This window comes from Morus notabilis, unplaced genomic scaffold (genome assembly GCF_000414095.1).
Source record: "Morus notabilis unplaced genomic scaffold, ASM41409v2 Scaffold276, whole genome shotgun sequence".
Taxonomy (NCBI): Eukaryota; Viridiplantae; Streptophyta; class Magnoliopsida; order Rosales; family Moraceae; genus Morus; species Morus notabilis.
This window is the reverse complement of record NW_010361626.1, coordinates 879,344-903,067: the sequence shown is the minus strand read 5'-3', so window position 1 is coordinate 903,067 and position 23,724 is coordinate 879,344. Positions and strand designations below refer to the sequence as shown.

The following is a 23,724-nucleotide window of genomic DNA, read 5'->3' as shown; positions in this document are numbered from 1 at the left end:
TCATCGCCTCCCCTCGACTCTCCTCACCATGCCATTCAGTTTCTCTCCCGATTGCGAGGCCGCCATTACCAGGCCGTGGTAAGCTTCGACGCGGAGAGGATCTTTCTCAAGAATCGCCTCGAATTCGCTTTTTGTGAGCTCTAGTTCTCCGTTGTGGCTATGGATGTTGGCTTTCAGCAGCGGCCATTCGAGGTCCTCCGGTTCGAGCTCGATCAGCCGGTCCAGGACCTGGACCACCTCGTCAAGCTTGTTCGCCTTGATCTTCGCCTCCATGAGCGACCGGAGCGCTTCGGCGTCGTCGGGATCGCGGCTCACTTGCTCCTCGGAAGCTCTCTCCTGCTCGTCGTTCTCGGACGATTCCTCAATGCGCTCCTCCGTGGGCGGTGGCGGAGCGACTGGGGCGGCGATGGAGGTGCTCGGCAGCTACGACAGGGTGGTAAGCTGCGCACTGTCGAGTGATATTCAAATTACTTTGGCATCGTTCACTTTGCGGATTCGAATTTTCAATTTGAGTTGAGATGTGATATTTTTTGAGAGTTTTTCACTGTAACAGAAAAAGTTAAATGTGACATTTTCTGAAAATTTTTTACTGTAAAAACTTTAAAACTGAAAACTCGAATCGGTAAAATAAACGAGACTTTTAAAATAAAAAAAAATAAATTCCATAATAATCACTTTTTTAAGAATTTAAAAAATATAATTATTATACAAAATATGATAATATTACAAATTTTTATTTTTATCCGTAATATTACAACATACTAAACTTCTTCTTAAATTTTATTTATTTTACTTTTACGTGTTTACTTCAGTAATTTTAATTAATGAGTGAAAAGTTTATAAGATAAGAAATTTTTAAATTTAAATTATTTGTTAAATAAAAAATAATATAACAAAATCAAAATTAAAATATAAAAATCAAACGGGTCCTACACGCAGATTTTCTAACACCGAAGTCATCCTCTTGTTTTGTCTTTTTTATTTGTTATTTGTTATTTGTTATTTTTCTGTCCGTTTATTTTGTCGATTCGAGTTTATAATTTGAATTTTGTTGCAGTAAAAAGTTCTCAGAAACAGTCACATCTAACTTTTTTATTACAGTAAAAAATTCTCACATAAAATTATATCTCAACTTGAATTACAAACTCGAATCAGGAAAGTGAACCAGCTTTTTATCTTTTATAATGCCCGAGTGCTTCGCAAGCAAGTTTTTTTTTTTTTAGTAGCAAACAAATTGGTGGGGACTCTGACAAGAATAAAGACTTGGCAAAGGCCAAAACCATACAAAGGATGTGGAAATTTGCCTTTTTTTCTCTCTTATTTCTTTGTGCATGAAATTCCATAAGCCTTTTCCTTTCCCTCCTTTATTCCTTTCCCTTTAAATACTACCGCTTCCTCTGAAACTCCCCAAAACCCAAAATTCCCAAACCAAAAACACGCTTCATCAACCAAGAACCCCCATACCCACTTTCTCTCTCCTCCATTTCTCATTCAATCTGTTAATGTAGAGAGAGAGAGGTATGTTTCTCTTTTCTTCTTCTGATCATCTTTTTGCGCTTCTCTTCTTTCTGAAATTTTGGTTTTTGTTTGTTTTCCCTAAATCTTTGAATTTTTAGTTCTTCTTGTTTCGGAAAGCTTGGTTCATTTGTTGTTGTGATAAATTTCTTCTTTTAGTTTTAGAGCATTTTAATTACTTCGCCCATTGTTGAATTCTCATCTTCGTTTCGCTAAAAAGCTCGTAGTTTGCTCCTTGAAAGCCTTTTCCGTTGGGAATTTAGTGATAAAGCTTGTGACTTGGTATCGTCTGTTTGGTTGCAAAGAAACTTGAAAAGATTTGGAAAGAAGTCAAGAATGTATGAATTTCAATTTCTCAATCATTGAAAGACAATTATGCTAACTTTTTTTTTTTTTTGAGAATTTATATTTAAAGCTGAAAATTAGAGCCAATTACTGAATTTATTTTTAGATTTTCTGGACATTCCTTGTGTGCCGTGATATACTACTCCTTCACATCTAAGTTTTTTTTTTCAGTTAAAGAAGTTAAAAATTGCATTTATAACGTCTTGGTATACAATTTGAGATGAAATTAAGTCACGAAATTTTAATGGCTGTTTCTAGTGGGAAAATGCTATACAACCTAGTTGATAATGAGTTTTTGATATCTGTACTGTTGAGGAAAAGATCAGTATGTCATGGCATTATGAACTTAAAGTTGCGTATACCAAAATGATATAGCGAATCGGAGAAAACACTGTCATCTCTCTATGTCTAGCTAGCATCTAAATCAACAGATTTGGAAGGTGAAATTTGAAATCATGCTTAGTTTTTGGTTTCTCATCATTTCATTGGCGACGGAAGAAAAACCGATAAGCCAAGGAGACTTAGCTTCAGACTTGCTTTTTCATTCCTTGAATCAGTAAAAGAATAGCTATTTGACTTCACACGGAGTAAGCATCTTTGATCTCAATGGTGTAGGAATCGACAAAAGGTTGATGAAATTCCCCTATTACTTACAGGTTGCTGAAAGTCTGGTTCTGAAGTAGCATTTTGTTTTTTTTAATAGGAATGTCCGCTTAAGAATGAGGTTTCCTTCTCGAGTCTTTTTATCAAGATCATAGGTGCGTTCTTGGGCAATGGGCGTTTCTCTGCTATGTTTCTAACCTTGACAATTGATTTGGCCTCTGCTCTTCAAAGATAATCTTTGGGAGCATGACTATGGCTAATATGACTATTTATGATTAATGTACAATTGTTAAAAGAGTCATCTTGTTGAAACACGCTTTTCCTATTTTGGGAAATCCGTGTGCTGTAATTAGGGGATTTGGTAGTTTCCTGATTCTAGGGTGATTAATTTTGCGAGATTTCCTGTTTTATTTCTTTCCTAGTTAGTCTCTATGATTGTAAATAAGTACATGTAAACAGCCCTATTGTAATATAATTTCAGATCGACATTTTTTTCTAAGACATCTCAATTTATTTACTCTGCACTTGTGAAATTCAACCCTTTGTAGTTCTTCCTTGTTGGCATGTTTACAGATTTCAGCAAGGAATGCACTTTTTGTTGAGGTTGAACTACTAGAGCCTAAACAATAGTGCCTAAACTATAGAGCCTAGAAGAAGACTCGGGTGGTTGTTCAACTTGAGCTTTCAATACTTTTTCATGTTCACGAAAGCATCCATCTTGCTTTTATAAAGATTAGGTTCTACATTTTAATTTGTACTCACCAGTCGGTGAATTATCCCTCTGATGGACATTAGTTGAAATACTCGTTATTCCTAGGAAATTAAATGAGTGGTTTGCTGATTTATTTTGTTCAAATGATTTGTGATTCTGAAAACAGTCATCAGACATCTAGAGGTTACTGATGGAAACTGGAGGATCACCAGCTGTTGCAGTGCGAAATACTGTCCTCACACCAAAATCTATTGTATATCAAAAATTTGGTTCCAAGGCCAGCTATGAAATTGAGGAAATACAGGAATCTGCTCAAAATGAATGCCCGGGATTGGCTATCACACAAAAAGGTCCTTGCCTGTATCGCTGCTCTTTGCAGCTACCAGAAATTTATGTTGTCTCGGGAATCTTTAAAAAGAAGAAGGAAGCTGAGCAAAATGCTGCTGAATTGGCCTTGGAAAAGGTTTCTCTTATTCTACAACTCAGTACCCTGAATTTTAGTCCATTTTTGATTTTTAATTGTCCATGCGCTGTATTTGAAAATGAAGAGGACTTAAATTTACAATGTAAAGAAGATTTGGATTGTGATTTTCATTGTTGGATTAATTTGTTACGTAATCCTTTTGCTGCAGCTTGGCATCAATCCTACATCAAGTAACCCCACTCAGCAAGATCCATGGGATGCTTTAGTCGGTCGTGTCAAGTTTTTGTTCTCAGATGAGGTTGGTTCTAACTAAATAGGTTTTTGTAGGACAAACTATTTAAGAGCATCTACATTGTTTTTATACTAATTATTTTCATTGAAATGATTGGATAAGATGATAGGCATTACATGGCATTAACCTAATTTTTCTCTTATTCGTTGTTTTTGGCATTAAACTAATTTTCTTTTATCAGTTGTTTTTGTGTACTTGAACTTTCAATTGGAAGTGATTAGTATTGTTCTGTTTGTTTGGCTTTGTCTGCCTTTCAGTTTCATTTTGGTAAATTATATACTGTATATCTATTTGTCTTCCTTGTATGCCTTTATGCAATTAATTTTGCGCTTTCTGTATGCATATATTTCACATTTACCTTATTTATTTGAAATGACTTCGCTTGACTAATGTTATATGCTAGAAATTTTCTCTAAATTTCCAAATGTATCTATTTATGTCAATGTTGGACGTTAGTCTTAGCATCCGAAAACTTATTTTGTATTTTCTTATTTTGATATAAAGCTTGATGGACTTTTTAAAACTCGCATCAGTGCTTGGTGGCTGGGCATTGTTGGGAGCATTCATCGACTTTTATCTTCTATTTACGTTTCAATAAATAAGCTCTAGGCTTCCTGTTGGATAGAATGATCTTATGATTGCTTTTTATGTTGTTTTTCAAAAAAAATAAAAAATAAAAATCAAGTTCTATTTCCTTAATTTTGTTGTTTTCTATAAACAAGCTACTATCAAATCTTTTTGATATTAAAATCAAGTTGCCACACTACCTTATTTTTTATTTGTTTATTCTTACTTATTTGTTACTGTTACAGTTCCTTAGTTCTCTTCATCCACTAAGTGGTCACTTGAGAGCAGCCTTGCAGAGAGAAGGCGATCTCTATGGTTCAATCCCTGCTTCAGTCATTGCTGTACTTGATGCTAAAGTTTCCAGTCTAAGTAAAGTAATCGATTCTAAGGTGGAGTTAAATCCATACCTGGTTATACCTTATGTCATGAAGGCTGCGGCCCAATTATCAGGGATTGTCATTACTTCTGCGGAGCAACATTGGATTAGGAGGCAAAATCCTTACCCTCCTGAAATTATAGATTCAGCTATTGAAGAATCTGGTTCCCCAAGAAGCTTTTTGATAAAGGCCATATATATACCATGTTCAAATGAGAAGACCGTTGATGTCGTAAACCTTAATGTTTCTTCAACAGGGTATTATCTGGATGTTGTTGCAAACCAACTGGGTTTGGTGGAGGCTTCTAAGGTTCTGATTACGAGGTGGGTGGAAGAAATAATATGGATAATCTAAGAGGACAGTTGATTGATAGTGTACTGTGTGCTTTTATAAGTATGTATGCTTTATGCCTATCACTAATCATGGTTGTTGTCTACAGGCCCATTGGTAAAGCTTCTTCTGAAGGAAGGTTATACTTTCCTGCTTTGCAGGCATCTTTGTTGGAACCGTCTTCAGATATTGGCAAAAACCCTTGTCATTCGGAGGGATCTTGTAATGCAAGGGCAAGTTACTTGTCTGGTGAGCATATATATGGTGATGCAATTTTTGCATCCATTGGATATACGTGGAAGTCTAAAGATCTTTGGCATGAAGATTTAAGCATGCAATCATATTACAGGTCTCTTATGACTGATTACTAAATGAATATTCTTTCTTTCTCAGCCACTCCATTTTAGCCTTCTTCACAAGTGCTGAATTTTATTTTTTCATATATTTTTTTAAGTAAATTTTCCTTTTAAAATTTTTCCACTAATTCTTTGCGTCTGATTTTTCCACATGATATTCGTATACTTTTTTCCCCTTCTATTATGGTGTGCAACACTTAGCATGTAATCATAATAATAAGCTGACAACAAAAAATGCTTTTAGTAGGCAAGTCACTTCTTAGACTTTCCCTGTGCTGGTCCTCTACGTCCTTTCGGCTCAAACTTCAAAGTCTTGCAGATGAGTATTGTGTGAATCCTCTCGAGAGGTTAAATGTGTTTGCTGAAACCTGTTGGACGCGCTCTTAATTTTTATTTAATTATTAATTGCTCTTCTTGGGCTTTGAAGACAGTATGGTGCATTTTTGTTTGGAATCTGCAATTATTTTGATCATATTGATGTTTTATTTGCTTAGAAACTGCATTATATACTTAAGTCTGCAACTGCAGGATGCTTCTGGGCAAGGTACCTAGTGGAGTGTACAAGTTATCCAGGGGGGCAATACTTACGGCTGACTTACCTTTAGCATTTACTACTAGGGCAAACTGGAGGGGTTCCTTTCCAAGAGATATCCTCTGTGCATTCTGCCGTCAGCACCATCTTTCTGAACCTGTTTTGTCTCCTCTAAGTATCTCGGAAGCACTGTGTGAGCCATCAGGATCACACAAAAAGTTGAAGGTGATAGACTCGGCTGTCGAAGGGACACACTGTGTGAATGGATGTGCAGTTGCTGATGGTGCTAAGGAAGCAGCAGAATCAGGAGGCATGTTTAGGTGTGAAGTAAAGATAAACTCAAAGTCTCAGGATTTGATTATAGAATGTTCTCCAAAAGAATCTTATAAGAAGCAGAGTGATTCAATCCAGAATGCGTCTTTGAAAGTTCTTTTGTGGTTAGATGCATATTTCAAGAATCTAGATATGCCTGTAGAGAGATTAGAGAGCTATGCCCATGAACTTGACATTAAATTTTATCGTCAAAGTTTTTTCAAAGCATTTGTGCTTTGTCAATCTATTCGAATGTTCCAGCACAGTGATAGTAAAGAAGGCAGGTCACATGACTCAAATTCTATGCCAGGGCACGGGATAATTTCTCTAGACATAGTTGGCCCAGATTCTGGTGTCTCCCCGTCTAATGGGTCCTTATCATGTATAAGCTATTCGGCGACATTGGTGATCGAAAGTGAAAAGAAGAGAGAACTTCTGGAAAGCAGTGATGAGTTTGAGTTTGAGATTGGATCACGATCAGTGATTTCTCAAGTTGAAGCAGCTGTGACGCAAATGACTGTGGGACAGTCAGCTTTTTTATGTATGAACTTGCCCCCTCAAGACTTTGTTTTAGCTGCTGCTGATGATTCTGGAAATATGCTTCCATTGTTATCATCAAGTGAGTTGTTCTCTTCTCCATGCAACCTTATAAAGATAAGGGAGATTGTGGCCACAGCATGAAATTGTTCCTGGTTGTGTACTGGGTGCGATTCCTTGGAAAAAATGGGTTATAATTTATCATTTTTGTGCAATGAGTAAAGGGTGTTCTTTAGGGAAACGGGTGCGGGTGGAGGTTTGGCTGTTAATTTCCCTTCATAACTATGATTATGCGGAATGCAGAGATTTCGTTTGAATATTAAGGCTCCATTCATTTCACCGATTCGAGTTTAGAATTTGAGTTTTGTTACAATAAAAAACTCTCAGAAACAGTTACATCTAACTTTTTTACTGCAGTAAAAAGCTCTCACATAAAGTCACATCTCAACTCGAATTAAAAACTCGAATCAGCGAGCTAAACATGCCCTAAATACTTACAGTTTATAAGAGTTATATTTTTGTGACTAATCTAGTTATAACAGTTCCAATAATCATAATTCGGTAACAACAAGATCTACTATACGTTATCATAATTAGCAATGAAAAGATACAAGATCTTTTTCTCTTCTTGTTTGATTTGGATGCTAACGGTTTATGGACAGGTTTATCTGACATTGTAGGTGAAATTCCTTTGGTTATTTATCGTCATTCTAGGACTAAAGTTACTGGTTTTTTTTTGTTTTTTTTTTAGAAAAAAATTACCGCTATTGGCCTGCTTACTTCCTCTCCTAAGTAATCGGGTTTGATATCAGTGCGATAATTTATTTGTTTCTGTTATGCAGAAGACTGCAGGTTGCAGTACACAATAACTTTGATTCGAGTGACAGAACCTCTGGAAGACAGAATGGAGCAGGCTCTTTTCAGTCCTCCGCTTTCAAAACAGCGGGTTGAATATGCATTACAACACATTAAGCAATCTTGTGCTGCTAATTTGGTAATATAAAAAATTGGCCATATCATATGTTTTTGCTTTTTATTTTTCAATGCTTAATTGAACACAAATTTGACCCTCTCCTTACTGTGCAGGTTGATTTTGGATGTGGCTCTGGAAGTTTGTTGGATTCTTTGCTGAATTATCAGACTTCTCTAGAAAAAATTGTTGGTGTTGATATCTCACACAAGAGTCTAATACGTGCAGCAAAAGTATGTAATTTTATGCTTTTAGATTAGTTATTTCACATCTATAATCCGGGGTAGTTTCTGTTTTTATCAGATTTTTTATTTTTTATTTTTGAAAGGAAATATTTCCAGTTCAATGGTGTAACATCTTGCCATACTGGTGATCTTTTAAACGATCCTTTCAATTAATGTCTTGCATGTGTCCCTTATGCTCCTGATGAAAGGAGCATTTTTTGCCTTTTTTGTTTTAAGCGAGGTGCACCACTCTAACGTCTCATTTTCTTGCAATTAGCTACTTGACTTGGCCATATATCTCCAATTTTTCTGTTAATTCTGCAGACACTCCATTCAAAATTAAACACAAACTCAGATGCTGATGTCCCATCGAAGGGCATAACATCTGCAATTCTCTATGATGGTTCCATCACAGGTTTTGATTCTCGGCTGTGTGGATTTGACATTGGCACTTGTTTAGAGGTAATGCCTTCCCTTGTGAATTTTAAATTTCTTCTTGCATGACCTTTTTATCCTCAACCTACGGTTTATATTTCAATTTCGGTTAATTTATCGAAGTGATTATTTCTCTGACACGTTTTTAATATGCCCCTGATCTCAGAACTTGGATTTGATCATGCAATCTTGTATTTGTGTTTCTTTTAACTGAGATTCTTACAATGTTAGGATATGTTTTTTTTTTTCTTTTTCCAATGGTAAATGAACTAATTAAAGAGGAGGAAACTAATAATGAGAATATCTTATAGCTTGTGAGAAACAGTCAAGTGGTAGATTATTTTTATTTTTATTTTTATTTCCGTTGGGTGCAAATCAAATTCTATCCATGGTTAGATTCATTGATGTGATTAATTGCCTACTCTTTCATTCATTATGGGTTACGGTTATTAAGAGTAAACATGGGATGCATACAAATGGTTGGGACACGAATAAGATTTCTAGAGGGTCGTTTGGAAATCCATGGAGGTCTGACAGATTTTCTTCAAAACACTAAATGGGATGAGGGTTCACTTCAAGGAGTAGAATTCGTTCTTGGAAGGATGTGTGGTGTGGAAGCCAAGCTTTTGAGCTGGTGTTCCCTCGTTTGCTTCGGATTTTAGATAGTCAATATGTCCATATTGTGGATATGTATACTTTGTCCAGTAGCAATTCTGCGAATTGGAATTTCAAATTTCCAACACAATCTTCAGGTCCTGGAGTCTTACTCCAAGGTCTTTGGTTCTGGACAAAATAATTTGGTTGTGTGATTCCTTAGGCTTTTCCTGTAATTCGTTTTACCTTGACATCATTGACAAAAGAGTTGCTGATCCTTTTTGATTCTTTTAATTTCATTTGGCAATCTAGTGTTCCTCAGAGGGTTAAGGTTTTTATTTGGCTGGTTTTTAATGAAAATTAAATACTTGTGATATGGTTCAAAGAAGGAACCCCCATAGGTCTCTTTCTCCCAGGTGCTGTGTTCTATGTAAAAAATGCAGGGGAATATTAGATCATATTCTCTTGCACTGCTATGTGGCTAGGAAGCTTTGGCAAAGATTATTTCAGGTGGCAGGTTTTCTTTGGGGTTTTTCCGGCTCATTTTAAGTCTCTGATTGATGAAGAAATGTTTGATTTTGGTTCAAAGAAAAAGGCTAAAGTCCTTTGGATGTACATGTTGATCTCTATAATGAGGACCTTATGGTTGGACAGAAATGCTTGAGTTTTTAGAGATAAAGAGTTGGGGTGGAAGACTTTTTTGAGAAGGCTAAATTTTTAGTTTCGCTGTGGGCCACTGCAGATAAAGAATTCAAAGGCTTTCCTTTTACTTTAATTAAGTTGTTTTTGTTCCCATCTTTTTTGTTTTTGCTTCCTATCTTTAGTTTTTGTCCCTTTGAGGACCCCTTGTCCTCTTTCTTTGTATTTTCTTCATCAATATTAAGTTTTTCTTATTAAGGAAAAATATAAACTGCCTACTCTTTTTGGATATTACAGGTGATTGAGCATATGGAGGAAGATCAAGCATGGTTGTTTGGCCATGTTGTGTTGAGCTACTTTTGCCCAAAGGTTCTCATAGTTTCTACTCCGAACTACGAATACAATGTCATACTTCAGAGATCTAATCTGTCGAGCCAAGAAGAGGATCCAGATGACAAAACTCAGTCACAATCTAGTAAATTTCGAAACCACGACCATAAGTTTGAGTGGACTAGAGAGCAGTTCAATCACTGGGCAACAGACTTGGCCACGGAGCACAATTATAGCGTCGAATTCAGTGGAGTTGGTGGATCTGGTGACATCGAGCCGGGTTTTGCTTCCCAGATTGCCGTCTTCAGGAGGGAAACATCTCCTCTCGTAGACGATTCCCCAAAGGTTGCGGATTTGGAGCATCAATACAATGTTGTATGGGAATGGGATAGTAATAATAGATCGTGTTCTGCTTTCTGACAACCTAACCACACTGATGTTGCAGTTTTTGCGTGCATCAACCAGGAAATTTTGATGGATTTATTGACATGGTTTTACGCTTTAAGGTTGGTTGGTTGGTTTTGTTTTTTGGTTTTTTTTTTTTGGGTCGAAACAATTACATATGTTATCATTAGATGCAATTGTATGACGCTTAGGTGGATAGCTATGTCCATACACAAGTATATTGACTGTTAATAAACAAAATTTTCGGGTACATTTTCTACGTAGAAAAGTGTAACGCTCTTTTGTTTCCGATTAAGTATTAACTGAACTACTTTTGCCGAGTAATGAAAACTATTCACATAATAATTATTTTGCTTGCTAATACATTCATATCCTTAGTTGCGTGATTACTTCCCAATCATTTCTTTTGAAATTCAACTTTAAGCTACATTTGGTAAGGAGAAAAAAAAAAAGAAATGTTTAATAAGAATGAAAGAATGGGCAGGAAAAAAAAAAGGCATATTACCTTAGGAGAGGGATGTTTATTTTATTTTATTTAGTATGGATTCTTTCTTAAATGTTTGGTTCATGGATTAGAATCATGTGATTAGAACTATTTTTGATTTACGTGTATTTTTTGTGAGAGAAAATACCGTAGTAAATCATGAACTATAATTCAAATCATGGTTTTAATCTTCTAACCAAACGTTAATGTCATTATAAAATAATTATGTAGTACACGGAGTTTTTAAAAGGGGTTATTGCAACCCCTCAACTATGTGAAAGTGTCCAAAACATAATCTCTGTCAAAATTTGTTTAAATACTAATGAAAATGTTGACGTGAAGCGTTCATATTGGGTTACTGAAGGGTGATCAGATACAATTCTAAATTTACACCGAGTAGTTTTAACTTTTAAGTTCCTCTTTTAAAATCTAACTAGAGCTATAAAGATGAGAGTATTATTAGGTAAAATTCTCCATTTTCTTTTGAAAATCCTCCTTTAATTTACCTTTTTCGGTTTTCCTTTCTCTCTTTTAAGTTTTATCTTGATTCTACGTCTATTGGTGACAGTACTTTTTATATTAATTTAAAACATGAATCCAGTACTTGTATGTGAACAGAAATAGAATAATGCCTCTAATTAATAGAAAGTAAACCCTATAAGCTATAACATTCTTTTGATGAGACACATATTTTGTGGTGTTTATCATCAATAGTTTCACAAGTTTTTTTTTTTTAATAGATATACTATTTAAACTTATGAAAATAAATGACAAAAATTGTATCCATACCAAATTCTACAATTATATGAAAGATTTCCTCTGTAAATAACTTAAAATTAATTCCAAATTATACAATATCTTCGAAGCAGAAAATCAACAGACGTATGGAAATGAAATCAATAACAACAGCAAAACTTAACATGCTAATTAAGCAATTAATTAAGCCAACAAACGCAAGGCCTTTCTTGATCAACAACTTTAAGTGAGATGAGATAAACCTCCGCCACCGTCCCAAACTCCTCCAATCCCATGGCCTCCACCACCTCCTCCAAGTAGCCCTCTACGTCCCCCACGAGGTGTGAGACGAAGTGTGGTAGAATGTGTAAGTTAGGGCTCGTTTAGTTTGCTAATTCAAGTTGACATGTGACTTTATGTGAGAGTTTTTTACTGTAATAAAAAAAATTAAATATAATTATTTCTGAGAGTTTTCATTGTAGCAAAACTCGAATTTTAAACTCAAATCGGTGCAATGAACGTGACCATTATATTTAAAATTAAAGATAATTATGTGATGTGAATCATTGGCTTATTTGGTTGAAGTAAAAAATTGCAACTCATTCTCCCTTCTGTATAGGTTATAGATTATAGATTATAGATTATAGATTACAGATAGATAATAGTTTTGTTAAGAAAAATGGATATCTCTTATCTATTTAGAAGAAAGTGCAAAATTGCTTAATGCTTCTACACGGGTTTATCCCAAAACAATACGGTTTTAGATAAATAAATGGAGCCTAATTAACTTAAATGAGCGGCTCACTTCATTCAATTCAAGATTAATAACTTTAAAGAGTGCCCCCTCTTGCGAGTGTGTTTAAATAGGAAAAAGAAACCCGAATTTTATATTATTTAAAAACAACAATAAACACTAATTATAAAGACACTGGACAATAGACACTCTTAATAAGTTGACTTTTAAAATAAAAGTTTAAATTCTTAGAAAGTCTAAATTCCATCATTTGGCACTCTTCAAAAACTAACCAAAACCAATTAAAGTAAAAATTCATTTATGAAAAAAACCAAAACTCAGCTTTAAAAAAAAAAAAAAAAACTGGTTTCCTGTAGGTGGATTTCTTTTTATTATTATTATTGTTTTATTTTGAGAATTCAAGCGAGTAATTCTTAAATCTCTCTATTTTTTTTTTTTTGTTGAGAATAAGTAATGTTTTGTATAAGAGAATAACTATTTATTTTTTCTTTTTGGAAGTGGAGAATTAAGTAATATATTATTTCTTTTTAGGAAAAGGGTTGTGTGATTCTAATCTTGAATGGAATTAAAGAATAGATTCCATTCAAAAAAGAAAAAAGAAAAAAAGAAAAAGAAAAATAGATTCGTCACCTGAGTTTGAGTTCACTTTCTTTTGAGGCGGTCACAGTGTCACACGGATGAAAAACACGTGTGACAATCTCCTCAACCCCAACGGCTAGTAATTATATATAAACGGCTAGCTCTCTCTCTCTCCCTGCTTCCTTTCACCTTTCTCCGTTTTCTCCCTTTACTCTCTCTCATTATACACACTGTCGATCATCATCACGCTTTCTCACACTTTCCCAGAAAAAAACCCATTTTCGGGAAAACGAATTTTCTCTCAAGAGAGGAAGAAAAAGTGGTAATCTTTACCACTATATACAGCAACAAACCGATTCGCGTTCCTTCAAGAAACGCGTCGTATCCCGTCCAAAGCAAATTGAATTTGTTCAAGAGGGAAGTTCTCCAACTGCTTTCTTGGAGATTTAAGAAAAGGGTAACCGAGATTTTCCCGGGAAAGTGACGGGAATCGATCAGAGGAGAGAAAAAAAAATGTGGAACAACAACGATCACGAGATCACCGTCTTTCCACCTAATTGTAGGGGGTTCTTGACGCCTCCTCCGGCGTCGTCGAACAGTTTAAAGCCTTCGTATTCTTCAGTTACGTCAATGACGGAATGTAAGAGACGGTCTCCGGCGAAAAATGGCGATCGTTTTCACGCGGTTCACAAAATTCCTGCCGGTAATTCTCCCTATGTCAGAGCCAAACAAGTTCAGGTGAGAAAACTCTAACTTGTTCTTGTTGCCACTTCTTGAATTCTTTCTACTTCTATTCTTTTCTTTTCTTTTGTATAGAAATTTCTTCAGATTTTCACATTTTCGAGAGAACCCCATTATTGAAACTTGATTTTTCTCCTTATGTAGCTGATAGAGAAGAATCCAGGCAAGGCAATATCTCTGTTTTGGTCTGCAATAAATGCAGGGGATAGAGTTGACAGTGCGTTGAAGGACATGGCGATTGTGATGAAGCAATTGGATCGGTCCGACGAGGCGATCGAGGCGATTAAATCTTTTCGTCATCTCTGTCCCCTTGATTCTCAGGAATCTATTGACAATGTGCTTGTTGAATTGTACAAGGTACACGTTTCTCTTGCTCTTCTATAATAAGCAGCCTTTTGTTTTCGGTTTCGATTTTGAATTCGAGTTTAATTTTAATGCAAATAGAAGTTAGAAGATGAAATTGAAGTATGGAATTCTTTTGCCTTGCTTGGTGTAATGGTTTTGTAAAAACCAAAAGTTATTCTTTGAGAGCGAACTTCGTTATTTTTTGATTGATCTGAATATGAAAAAGAATGAAGATTGTTTTTGTTATGTTTTGACTGATTCTGAATATGAAAAAGAGTGAAAATTGGTAACAAAAACCATCAATTCTTCAGTTTTAAGTTTAATTTTTCTCTTTTATTCTTTCTGTGCAGAGGGCAGGAAGAAATAAAGAGGAGATTGAGATGCTCGAAAACAAACTGAAATGCATTGAGGAAGGCACAGCTTTTGGTGGAAGAAGGATAAAGACAGCAAGATCTCAGGGGAAGAAGGTTCATATAACTATTGAACAAGAAAAAGCAAGGTATATATATACATACACACATATATATAGATATATGTATATAATATTAATACATTACATTTGTCCTAGTCCTTAGTTCTTGTTTAAAATATATATTCCTTGAATATGCATAAACCTTTTTCTTGTATCAATGCAGGATATTGGGAAACTTAGCCTGGGCTTACTTGCAGCAAAATAATTATATAACTGCAGAAGAATATTACAGGTAGCTTTTGATTCTTATATAACGTTGCATTCATTTTCTTTTTGAGAAAACACAGAATTTGTTCTTAAATTTTGTAACATTTTCTTTAGGAAATCTCTACTGCTGGAGTCGGACAAGAATAAACAATGCAATTTAGCAATCTGCTTGATGCACATGAACAGAATACCAGAGGCAAAGTCTTTGCTTCAGGCTGTAAGAGCTTCGTCGGTTAAGAATGTGATGGATGAGACGTATGCCAAGTCATTGGAACGTGCTCATGAAATGCTCACTAAACTCGAGACAGGATCAGTTGGAGGCTGTGAAAATAGCTGCAAAGAAATGTCAACACTTTTATTCTCTCCCACAATACCAAGATGGTCGCAAGACGCTCGAAAACAGGATACATATCAATTTGAGAATAATGGTAATTTTGAGGCCAATTTCACAGCGAGTGACAACGATAAGAGTTTGCGTTTCATGTCACTCAGAGAAGGATGCAGTTTGAAATATACACAACAGGCTTGTCCAAATAAGGCAGGCATTAGTACAAGTAGAACAGAAGCAAGTTCTCTGAAGAAGACCTACTTTTCTCCAGCTCCAGAGAGGTTCAGTGTGCGAACTCCATTTACACAGCCACGAAGATGTTTGTGGGGTTTTAGTGATGGAGAAGAGAGGAGACCAGAACAGTGGAGAAAACATGTGGTTGGTAATTCAAATAAGCATCCATCAAATGAAGAGGATTGGAGAAGGAAGAATTCTTCGGAAAACAGTGATAAGAAGAAATCTACAAATGATGAGAGTAATTTAAGCAAAGATTTGACCACAACTTCACCAATTGCTCTTGGTAAACCTATGATTGAAAGTTCAAAGCCAACATTGGATTCCTCAGATTGCAATAGAAAGAAGAGCTGGGCAGATATGGTTGAAGAAGAAGAAGAAGAAACGTGTGAATATTATTATAATCGGTGGAACAGTGAAGAAGTATTTAGCGAGGAAAGTATGAAAATCAATGGAAGTCCTTGTCTACAGACTCAGATGAAAGCAGCAAGCAAAAAGCGCGAATGCGTTCAGAGATGGAATAGTGGAAATGAGTTCAATGATGAGAACATGAATTCAAACATAGTCTATGAAAGTCCTTACCTTCAGACTCAGATGAAAAATGTGACCCGAAAGCTCGAGTTCTGTAATCCGAGAGATGAGAACAGCACCCCTGGAAATTCTGTTTGGTCAAGGAATCCACCTGCGCGACGTAGTTTGTACTTTGGTCAGAACCAGAAGTGTGGAGATTCGACAGCTTACTCTGTAAAGTCGAAGTTAAGGGGTTGTATTTCTGGAAATGAAATCAAGCTTATGAGGAGAAACAGGTTGAAGGTTTTTCAGGACATCACTCGACACCCGGAAAGTCCCTGACCTTGAAGTTGAAAAGTTTCTGTCTTGGATTGATTATCCTCACATGTATAAAAAGAAGTGCAGCCTTTTGATTTTGTTGATCAATTATTCTAGCTAACTAGTTCTGGTTATCTAATTAAATACTTTGTAATGAAGGTAAAAGATTGTGAATAAGTTCAGGTTTTGTTTTGTGAAGCTAAAAGATTGTGAATAAGAATGTTCAGGTTTTGTTTTGAGAAATGTTGTTAAATACCAGAGTAATAAGCTTTTAATGAATAAATACAAAGGGTAAGTTCATCAATTTTTGTAATGGACAGCACTTAAAATTAGGCCTTAGAATATGGTCCTCAATAGAAATTGAAATTAGAAAGTACCAATTTAAATATTTTCCATTACCAGGTATCATTCCTAATTGACACCTACAAGCAAGCAACACCCAATATTATTAAGAAATAAATACGAAAATAAATTTAAAAAAACACAGGTCATTTTACAACCCAAAAGACTGACAAAGAAACAACTAAAATTGGAAATAATTTTTGAAAATGTCTAAAATCTCCTTGGAAAATTACAAGGAGAGGCCTTGTTAAAAATCTTTCGTAATGAAAACCAAATTTGATACTAAAAAGCTACTATTAAGGAGCAATATCCTTGAAAAGATCTATGTGGAACATGGAAATATTACATTAATCCTACCCCAGATGAAGGAATAGAATCAGTACTAAGTAGTAAACATATACAAAATGCAATATGAACCATTCATGCATAAATGGCGATAGGAAGGAACCTCCTTGCTTGTGGTTATGTTAAAATTCATTTAAGTCCTTATTATTATTATTTTTTAATCCATAGTTACACATGCACTTCAATTATGAGATATGCCAAATGAACGTCAAGACAACTTTTTTTAATGCTACCTTGAGGAGGACATTTATATGCAACAACTCGAGTGTTTCGTGATAAGGCCAAGTTTACCTCTCCTGCAAGTTCAAGTTCATTTATGGATTAAAATAAGATTCAGGAATTTAGAAGTTGTGTTTCGACTATGAAATGTATGCTACAGGGCCTGTTTCGCAGAGGTTTTTTTTCTTCTTTTTTTTCTTCTTTTTTTTTTTTAAGTCAATAGAACAAAAAAAAAAAAAAGTAAAATCCGTGACTTTTTAATAAGTGTGGGATGGCACATTTTTTTAAAGAGCTGGTAATTGGGTTTAATACAAAGTTTAAATTTTTTAATAAGCAAAAAAAATGATGTTTATAATGCTGTAATGAAAGTATAGTACAAATTTTAAAATCTATTCGGAAGTGTCTTTTCTCGAAACCGATCATTTTGTAGCTTTAATTGAAAGCTCTTAATAGATCATCCAAACATTTCCCTAATGGCTTTTGAACCATAAACTAAAAACAGCTTCTAATAAACTCTTGTCAAACAGACCCATCTCATTTACGCCATACCAACATTACTGAATATGAATGTTTGTAAACAAGTACTTAAGACATGGTGCCGGTTCACACACACACACACACACACACACACACACACATATATATATATATATATATATGCATCTTAAGTTAATTTTTTTCCCCACGAAACACAGTTTTAAATACAAAGTTATTTATAGTTTTTCAAAAGTTTGACGCACTAACTTATCTTATTGGAGTAATTGTTGACATGATTAGTCAATGTCATAACACTAGTTGTAAAAAAAATCCATCTGCACGTATCTGTCATCAAGGTAATTTATATATAGAATTGGCCGGGTACGTGATTTACATATATGATGACATGATTAGTCAATGAAAGACAAAGCGCAGTTCTAGACTGCTAGTTTCTTGGCCATTTTGCCCCACCACTAATTATCGAGTTCAACTTAATTATAATTAATAACAAGTAATATTCATTATTCAATATGGAAGGCTATTGATGAGAACCATGAAAACTTAATTTTATGACTTATGTATCCTCCACTAGTCATAAATCGACATTCTATACGGAGTCACTTTTATCCCTCGCAAGCCACGAACCGTCACTTGTGGTTCCACTCCTGTACAGTGATCGAAACATGCAGCGCTATACGAATGAGTTTTGAATGTAAGAGGTCCGTTTGTGTGTCACAAAAAGTGTTATAACACTAGTTCTAACATTGATGACAGATACGTGCAGATGGATTTTTTTTGACTCAGCATCAACAAATTATAAGTGCAGAAAGATCAACATAAACATAAAAGACACAAGAAATTGATATCACAGTTTGGTGCGCACACCTACATCTGCAGGGCTATGCCCAGACAGTGAACAACCCACTAAGATAAAGAGATTGCAAACACCAATCGGTCTCACACACTCAAAGACTCCCTCCTTGATGTTGTTGTCGTTGTGGAGAATCCTTTTAGTAGCCTTGTCCAGCGAGCACCACTCGTCTTTGAAAACTTTCCCCTGAAAGCAATACGTTCTTCTCTTGAAGAACCACCTTTTGTTTTTGTTTTTTTTTTTCACTCAAAGAGCATCAAAGCAGCATTTTACTGCAGAATATTTCATTCAAAAGCTCTACCACGTTCATGGCTGCAAACCAAATATATACACCTTAAATTGGTCTATAATCCCATCTATTCTTCTACCAAAATCACCCTAAATAAAGCAACTTCTCCTTCAAGGATTCTTCCCATACATAGAGCCCATCAATTAGCTACCAAAAGTCAACCAAATAAGCTCCATAAACTTATTTTCTTTTATTGAGGAAATCATCCCAAATCATCATCCCAAATCCGGTGCAAGTAGTCAAGAATAGAGTCTCTACAGTAGTCCATAATCTTGCTGATTTTGTTTTAGAATTTACAACTTTTTGTCAACAAATTTGTCAACTAATAGTCCTAACAGAATGGTTACATTTTCATAGTAATTATCTATCAAATATAGAAATTTGATCACGTGGCGTACGCTCGTTAAACAAAATTGCAAAATATTTTCTTGATTATAGGTGTGAGTATTGTTTCCACGTAAAGTTAAAGACAGTAGTTATGCGAAAACTAGTTAATTATATAGTCGATGTATGTTAATTAAACACTAATCGTGGACAATGTTGTTAGAGTTTACTTCTCTACTTCTTGAAAATAAAAAATTAAACATCGCATTTTATTAGAACTTAAAAGACATTTTACGAATCTTCAGTCTTGACCTCCAGTATATATTGAGCTCCACAATTGATCAGTCTTCACCTCAGCTTATAGAATTTTCAAAAACGAAAATATTTATTTTTTTATCAGCAGATCAAAGTATTAATTTGTCTTTCATTAGCTTGAATCCTACAAATTTGCATATGCTATGCATTCCCAAGTCCTGAGAGTTGACGTATTAAGAATACCAATGTAATCGTTTCTTTGTGGTGGTACATCATTTATCAGTTACTCCTCAACCGGTCCAATAAACAAATCACTATTGATAAATGGGGTGAATTCAAGTAAATGTTCTCTGAATTTTGCTGTTAATTTCACTTTAATTCTTAACTTTTAAAACGCCTCAAATTTAATACTCAATCTTTCAGATTGTTTCAGTTTTATTCCTTTTCACACTTAAGCCGGGATGTTAAAAACAAACAAAATAATATGAATAAGATCCATTCTCTTTTAGCTTATGATGAGTTGATGAAAAGGATTATAATTGAAACAAACTGATAAATTGTGGAATAGGTTAGGAACATTTTAAAAGTTATGGATTAAAGTGAGACTAATAACGAAATCAGGGTTTTTTTTTTTAAGTTAACCTTAATTAATTTACGCCTCTAAACTGGCCGTTTACCCACTCCATGCGACCCCTACGAATAATTAGTATCATGGGCATAGTATGCAAATAACCTCTATTTATAAATATAGAAGCACTTTGTGTTAGACTTAGGCCCCGTTCATTTCACCGATTCGAGTTTAGAATTCGAGTTTTGCTACAGTAAAAAGCTCTCAGAAACAATCACATCTAACTTTTTTGCTACAGTAAAAAACTCTCACATAAAGTCACATATCAATTCAAATTAAAAACTTAAATCAACGAACTAAACGGGACAACACTTAAAAAAAGAAAAAAGTAGTACTTAGAAATATCATTTACGGAAAATCACGAAACTCTCACACGTAATAGGGCTGATAATAACAAACGGTGCTATTCAACTGCGCCACCAGTTCAGCTACCGCTCATCAAGCCCTTCCTTGCTGCGAGGACCGCTGCGGAAATGTCACCATTCCGTATACCTTCGGCATTGGTGACAGCTGCTATTTAGACAAAAAGTTCAACATCACTTGCGACAATTCCACCGGAATTCCCACCCCATTTTTGGGCACCGGCAATGTTCAGATAAACGACATATCACTTCTCAACGGCGAGCTGCAAGTCCTCCAGTACGTAGCCAGAGACTCTTATGATCCAAGGGGGCTCCGAACAAACACCAGTAAAACCACCGCATGGCTCTCGCTGGCCACCACCAATTTCACTATCTCCGCCGGCAAGAACAAGTTCACTGCCGTCGGCTGCGACACTCACGCCGTTTTGATCAACAATTACCGAGGGGAGCGCAGATACAGCATCGGTCAGTTCCTCCCCCACTCGAATCTTGAAATTATAATTTTCGATTTTTTGAAATTTAAAACTATGTCCTAGTCTAAAATATATATATATATATATATATCTACTTTTTTTGTAGTTCCCCACTGATAAAATATTCTGGCTCCGTTATTGGCGCAGGTTGCGTATCTTATTGTGATCACCAAGTTGAGGACGTTAGTTTTGGGACTAATTGTTCAAATGGCGAGTGTTGCCAACTTAGTTCTATCCCGATTGGACTTCAAAACTACACTATAGTATTATCTAGTTACTATAATCATACCAAGGTGTGGGGTTTTAATCCTTGCAGTTATGCTCTACTATATATTAGCGGAATAAGAAGCCATGTTCAAGTTGTCAAACACGAGTTTTGTGGTGTATTTTCGGGACAAGGACAAGTTTCCTTTGGTTCTTGATTGGACAGTTGGTAATACTTCGTCGACATGTGAGGAAGCTCAGAGGATGGAGAATTATTCACTGTCGTTGAGAAAAGTCAAGTTTGTGTATTAATCATATTAGCAAAACGGTGTCAGTTTTGAAGTATAGTTATTTGCTCAAGTTATTTCATGTATAAATTTAACTCAATTCTTTTTTGTACTATATTCGATACCATCTCTAAAAGGGGTCTCTTCTAATATTTCACCCTAGAAAAATCATCCTTAACACGGCTTATTTATTAACCGTGCATGTCAAAAAATGTCAATTCGAAACATGAAATACATTTATTACTGAGGTTGACATAACTATAGTTCACATAACTCATCTAAATTAATATGTTCAATATATAATTGACACAAATATGGTGTTTATGACATGACATGTACTCATTCAATTCTTACAATGTATTGATCTTCTAACTTCAAGTGATATCCAATCCGATTAAGAGATTGAATTACTGTAGTATATTGGCCTTGGAGATAAAAAGGGAGAGTAGAAATGTTCTGGTGCTAATTTACACTTTCTGCTTTTCAACAATTTAAGCTTCATGTTGAAAAATATTTTGATCTTCCTATTAAGTCTGTTCAAAGTGATTGGAGTGGCGAGTATCGTTCTTTTTCTAATTTTCTTGCTCAACTTGGTATTGGTTTTCAACATCCTTGTCCTCATATTCATCAACATAATGGTCGATCGGGTTGAACGAAAGCATAGACATGTCACAGAACTAGGCCTCTCTTTTTATTAGCTCAAGCTCACATGCCCTTGTCTTTCTGGTGGGAAGCTTTTTCTACAGCCACTTATCTGATTAATAGGTTACCTACTCCAGTGTTATGTAATATTTCTCCTTTTCAAAAACTATTTGGTCATGTTCCAATTATGCTTTTCGCAGGGTGTTTGGGTGTGCCTGTTTTCCACATCTTCGTCCTTATAATTCTCATAAACTTCAGTTTCGTTCTTCCAAGTGTGTTTTCTTGGGTTATAGTGCTCATCATAAGGGTTACAAATGTTTACATCCCTTAGGTCGAATCTATATTTCTAGAAATGTCGTCTTTTGTTAAACTGAGTTTCTGTATGAAAGCTTGTTTGGACACATCCCTTCCTCTATTTCTGTTTCAAGACTGCCTACTGTTACTTTCACACCAAAAGGTCAAACTGCTGCTACTGGTTTACACACAGTTGAATCTCTTCCTTCTATCTCACGTGAGGTACAATCCTTTTCTTCTCCTCCTATTACTTCTTGTTCTCCTCATCATAATTTCTCCCCTATAGCTTCCTCATCTCCTTCTGTTGCGCCGAATGTATTACCTATTCCTCTTGCGTCTACACCTCTTCCTACTCCCATTTTATATGTTATCCAACTTGAGTCTACACCACCTTTTGTTTCACAACCTGCCCAAAAGTCACTTCCACACATCCCATGCCTAGCTCCGTTCATTTCGCCAATTCGAGTTTAGAATTCGAGTTTTGCTACAGTAAAAAGCTCTCAGAAACAGTCACATCTAAATTTTTTACTACAGTAAAAAACTCTCACACAAAATCACATCTCAACTCGAATTATAAACTCGAATCAGCAAAGTGAACGGGCCTTAGTCTCAAAAAGGTATTTTTAAACCAAAAGTATATTCTTCTATCAAAAATCCAATGTCTGTAGAGTCCGATCCTATTGAGCCTACTAGTGTGAAGATCGCACTTGCTGATGCTAATTGGAAAGCTGTTATGGAGGATGAATATTGTAGTTATTTTAGAAAAAGAAAAGAAAAAACAAAGCTTTCTTGTGTTTTAAAAATATTACTGCTGTGAAATCAAATGGAAATTTAGAGCAACGTATTTTGAAGTAAAAGACTGAATTGAATTAATTAACGTCAGAAACATTACAATTTATAACTTGATCAACAACAACCCACTAAAATCATGGTCCTTAACTTGTGCCATGATTACAAACATACATAACTGAAAATCAACAACTTTCTAAAAACTAGGTACGACTTGTTTGAACCATTCAAATTAAATAAATAAAAAACTCCAGCAACGTGGCAACACATCTAACAACCTCAGCAACGTGGCAGCAATCCTAAACACATGTCTAACAAATATCATGCTCTCATAAAGAATAATAACACGTGGGATTTAGTTCCTTACTCTGATTCTATGAATGCTGTGGGAAATAAATGGGTCTTTAAATTGAAGTTGAATCCTGATGGTACCATTTAATGCTACAAAGCACGTCTTGTGGCAAAAGGTTTTTTTGTAGACCCAGGGAGTTGATTTTTAAGAAACTTATAGTCCTGTTATTAAATCTGCTACTGTTCGTGTGGTCCTTACTTTGGCTGTGCATTTTAATTGGGATATCAAGCAACTTGATGTTAATAATGCGTTCCTTAATGGTACACTTCGAGAGACTGTGTTCAATGTTCATGCACCAACCCGAGGGGTTTGTCAGCTCTACTCATCTTACTTACTCATGTTGTGCCGATTACGTAAAGTTTTGT

The 23,724-nt window shown here is 35.3% G+C and overlaps 3 protein-coding genes across 4 annotated transcripts; 2 read left to right on the top strand and 1 right to left on the bottom strand.

Moving 5' to 3' along the window:
• On the bottom strand, positions 1-1,703 carry LOC21408662 (protein SLOW GREEN 1, chloroplastic). The gene is made up of 2 exons (XM_024167051.1): positions 1,695-1,703; positions 1-423 (listed from the first exon to the last, which is right to left on the bottom strand). Exons 1-2 carry the CDS (start codon positions 1,701-1,703, stop codon positions 1-3), a joined length of 432 nt encoding a protein of 143 aa, XP_024022819.1.
• On the top strand, positions 1,395-10,801 carry LOC21408661 (small RNA 2'-O-methyltransferase). 2 transcript variants are annotated; one of them, XM_024167023.1, is made up of 11 exons: positions 1,395-1,518; positions 3,037-3,126; positions 3,342-3,638; positions 3,808-3,897; positions 4,704-5,158; positions 5,275-5,514; positions 6,050-6,984; positions 7,745-7,896; positions 7,989-8,105; positions 8,421-8,558; positions 10,062-10,801. In XM_024167023.1, exons 3-11 carry the CDS (start codon positions 3,366-3,368, stop codon positions 10,512-10,514), a joined length of 2,853 nt encoding a protein of 950 aa, XP_024022791.1. In that variant the 5' UTR covers positions 1,395-1,518; positions 3,037-3,126; positions 3,342-3,365; the 3' UTR covers positions 10,515-10,801. The 2 variants fall into 2 exon arrangements, with proteins under 2 accessions (XP_024022791.1, XP_010098546.1); XM_010100244.2 differs by lacking the exon at positions 3,037-3,126.
• A 2,763-nt stretch (positions 10,802-13,564) lies between these two features.
• LOC21408660 (protein POLLENLESS 3) lies at positions 13,565-16,288 on the top strand. Its single transcript, XM_024167050.1, has 5 exons — positions 13,565-13,789; positions 13,937-14,149; positions 14,488-14,636; positions 14,773-14,841; positions 14,931-16,288. The coding sequence occupies exons 1-5, from the start codon at positions 13,565-13,567 to the stop codon at positions 16,228-16,230; spliced, it is 1,956 nt and encodes a 651-aa protein (XP_024022818.1). The 3' UTR covers positions 16,231-16,288.
• Positions 16,289-23,724: the final 7,436 nt, after the last annotated feature.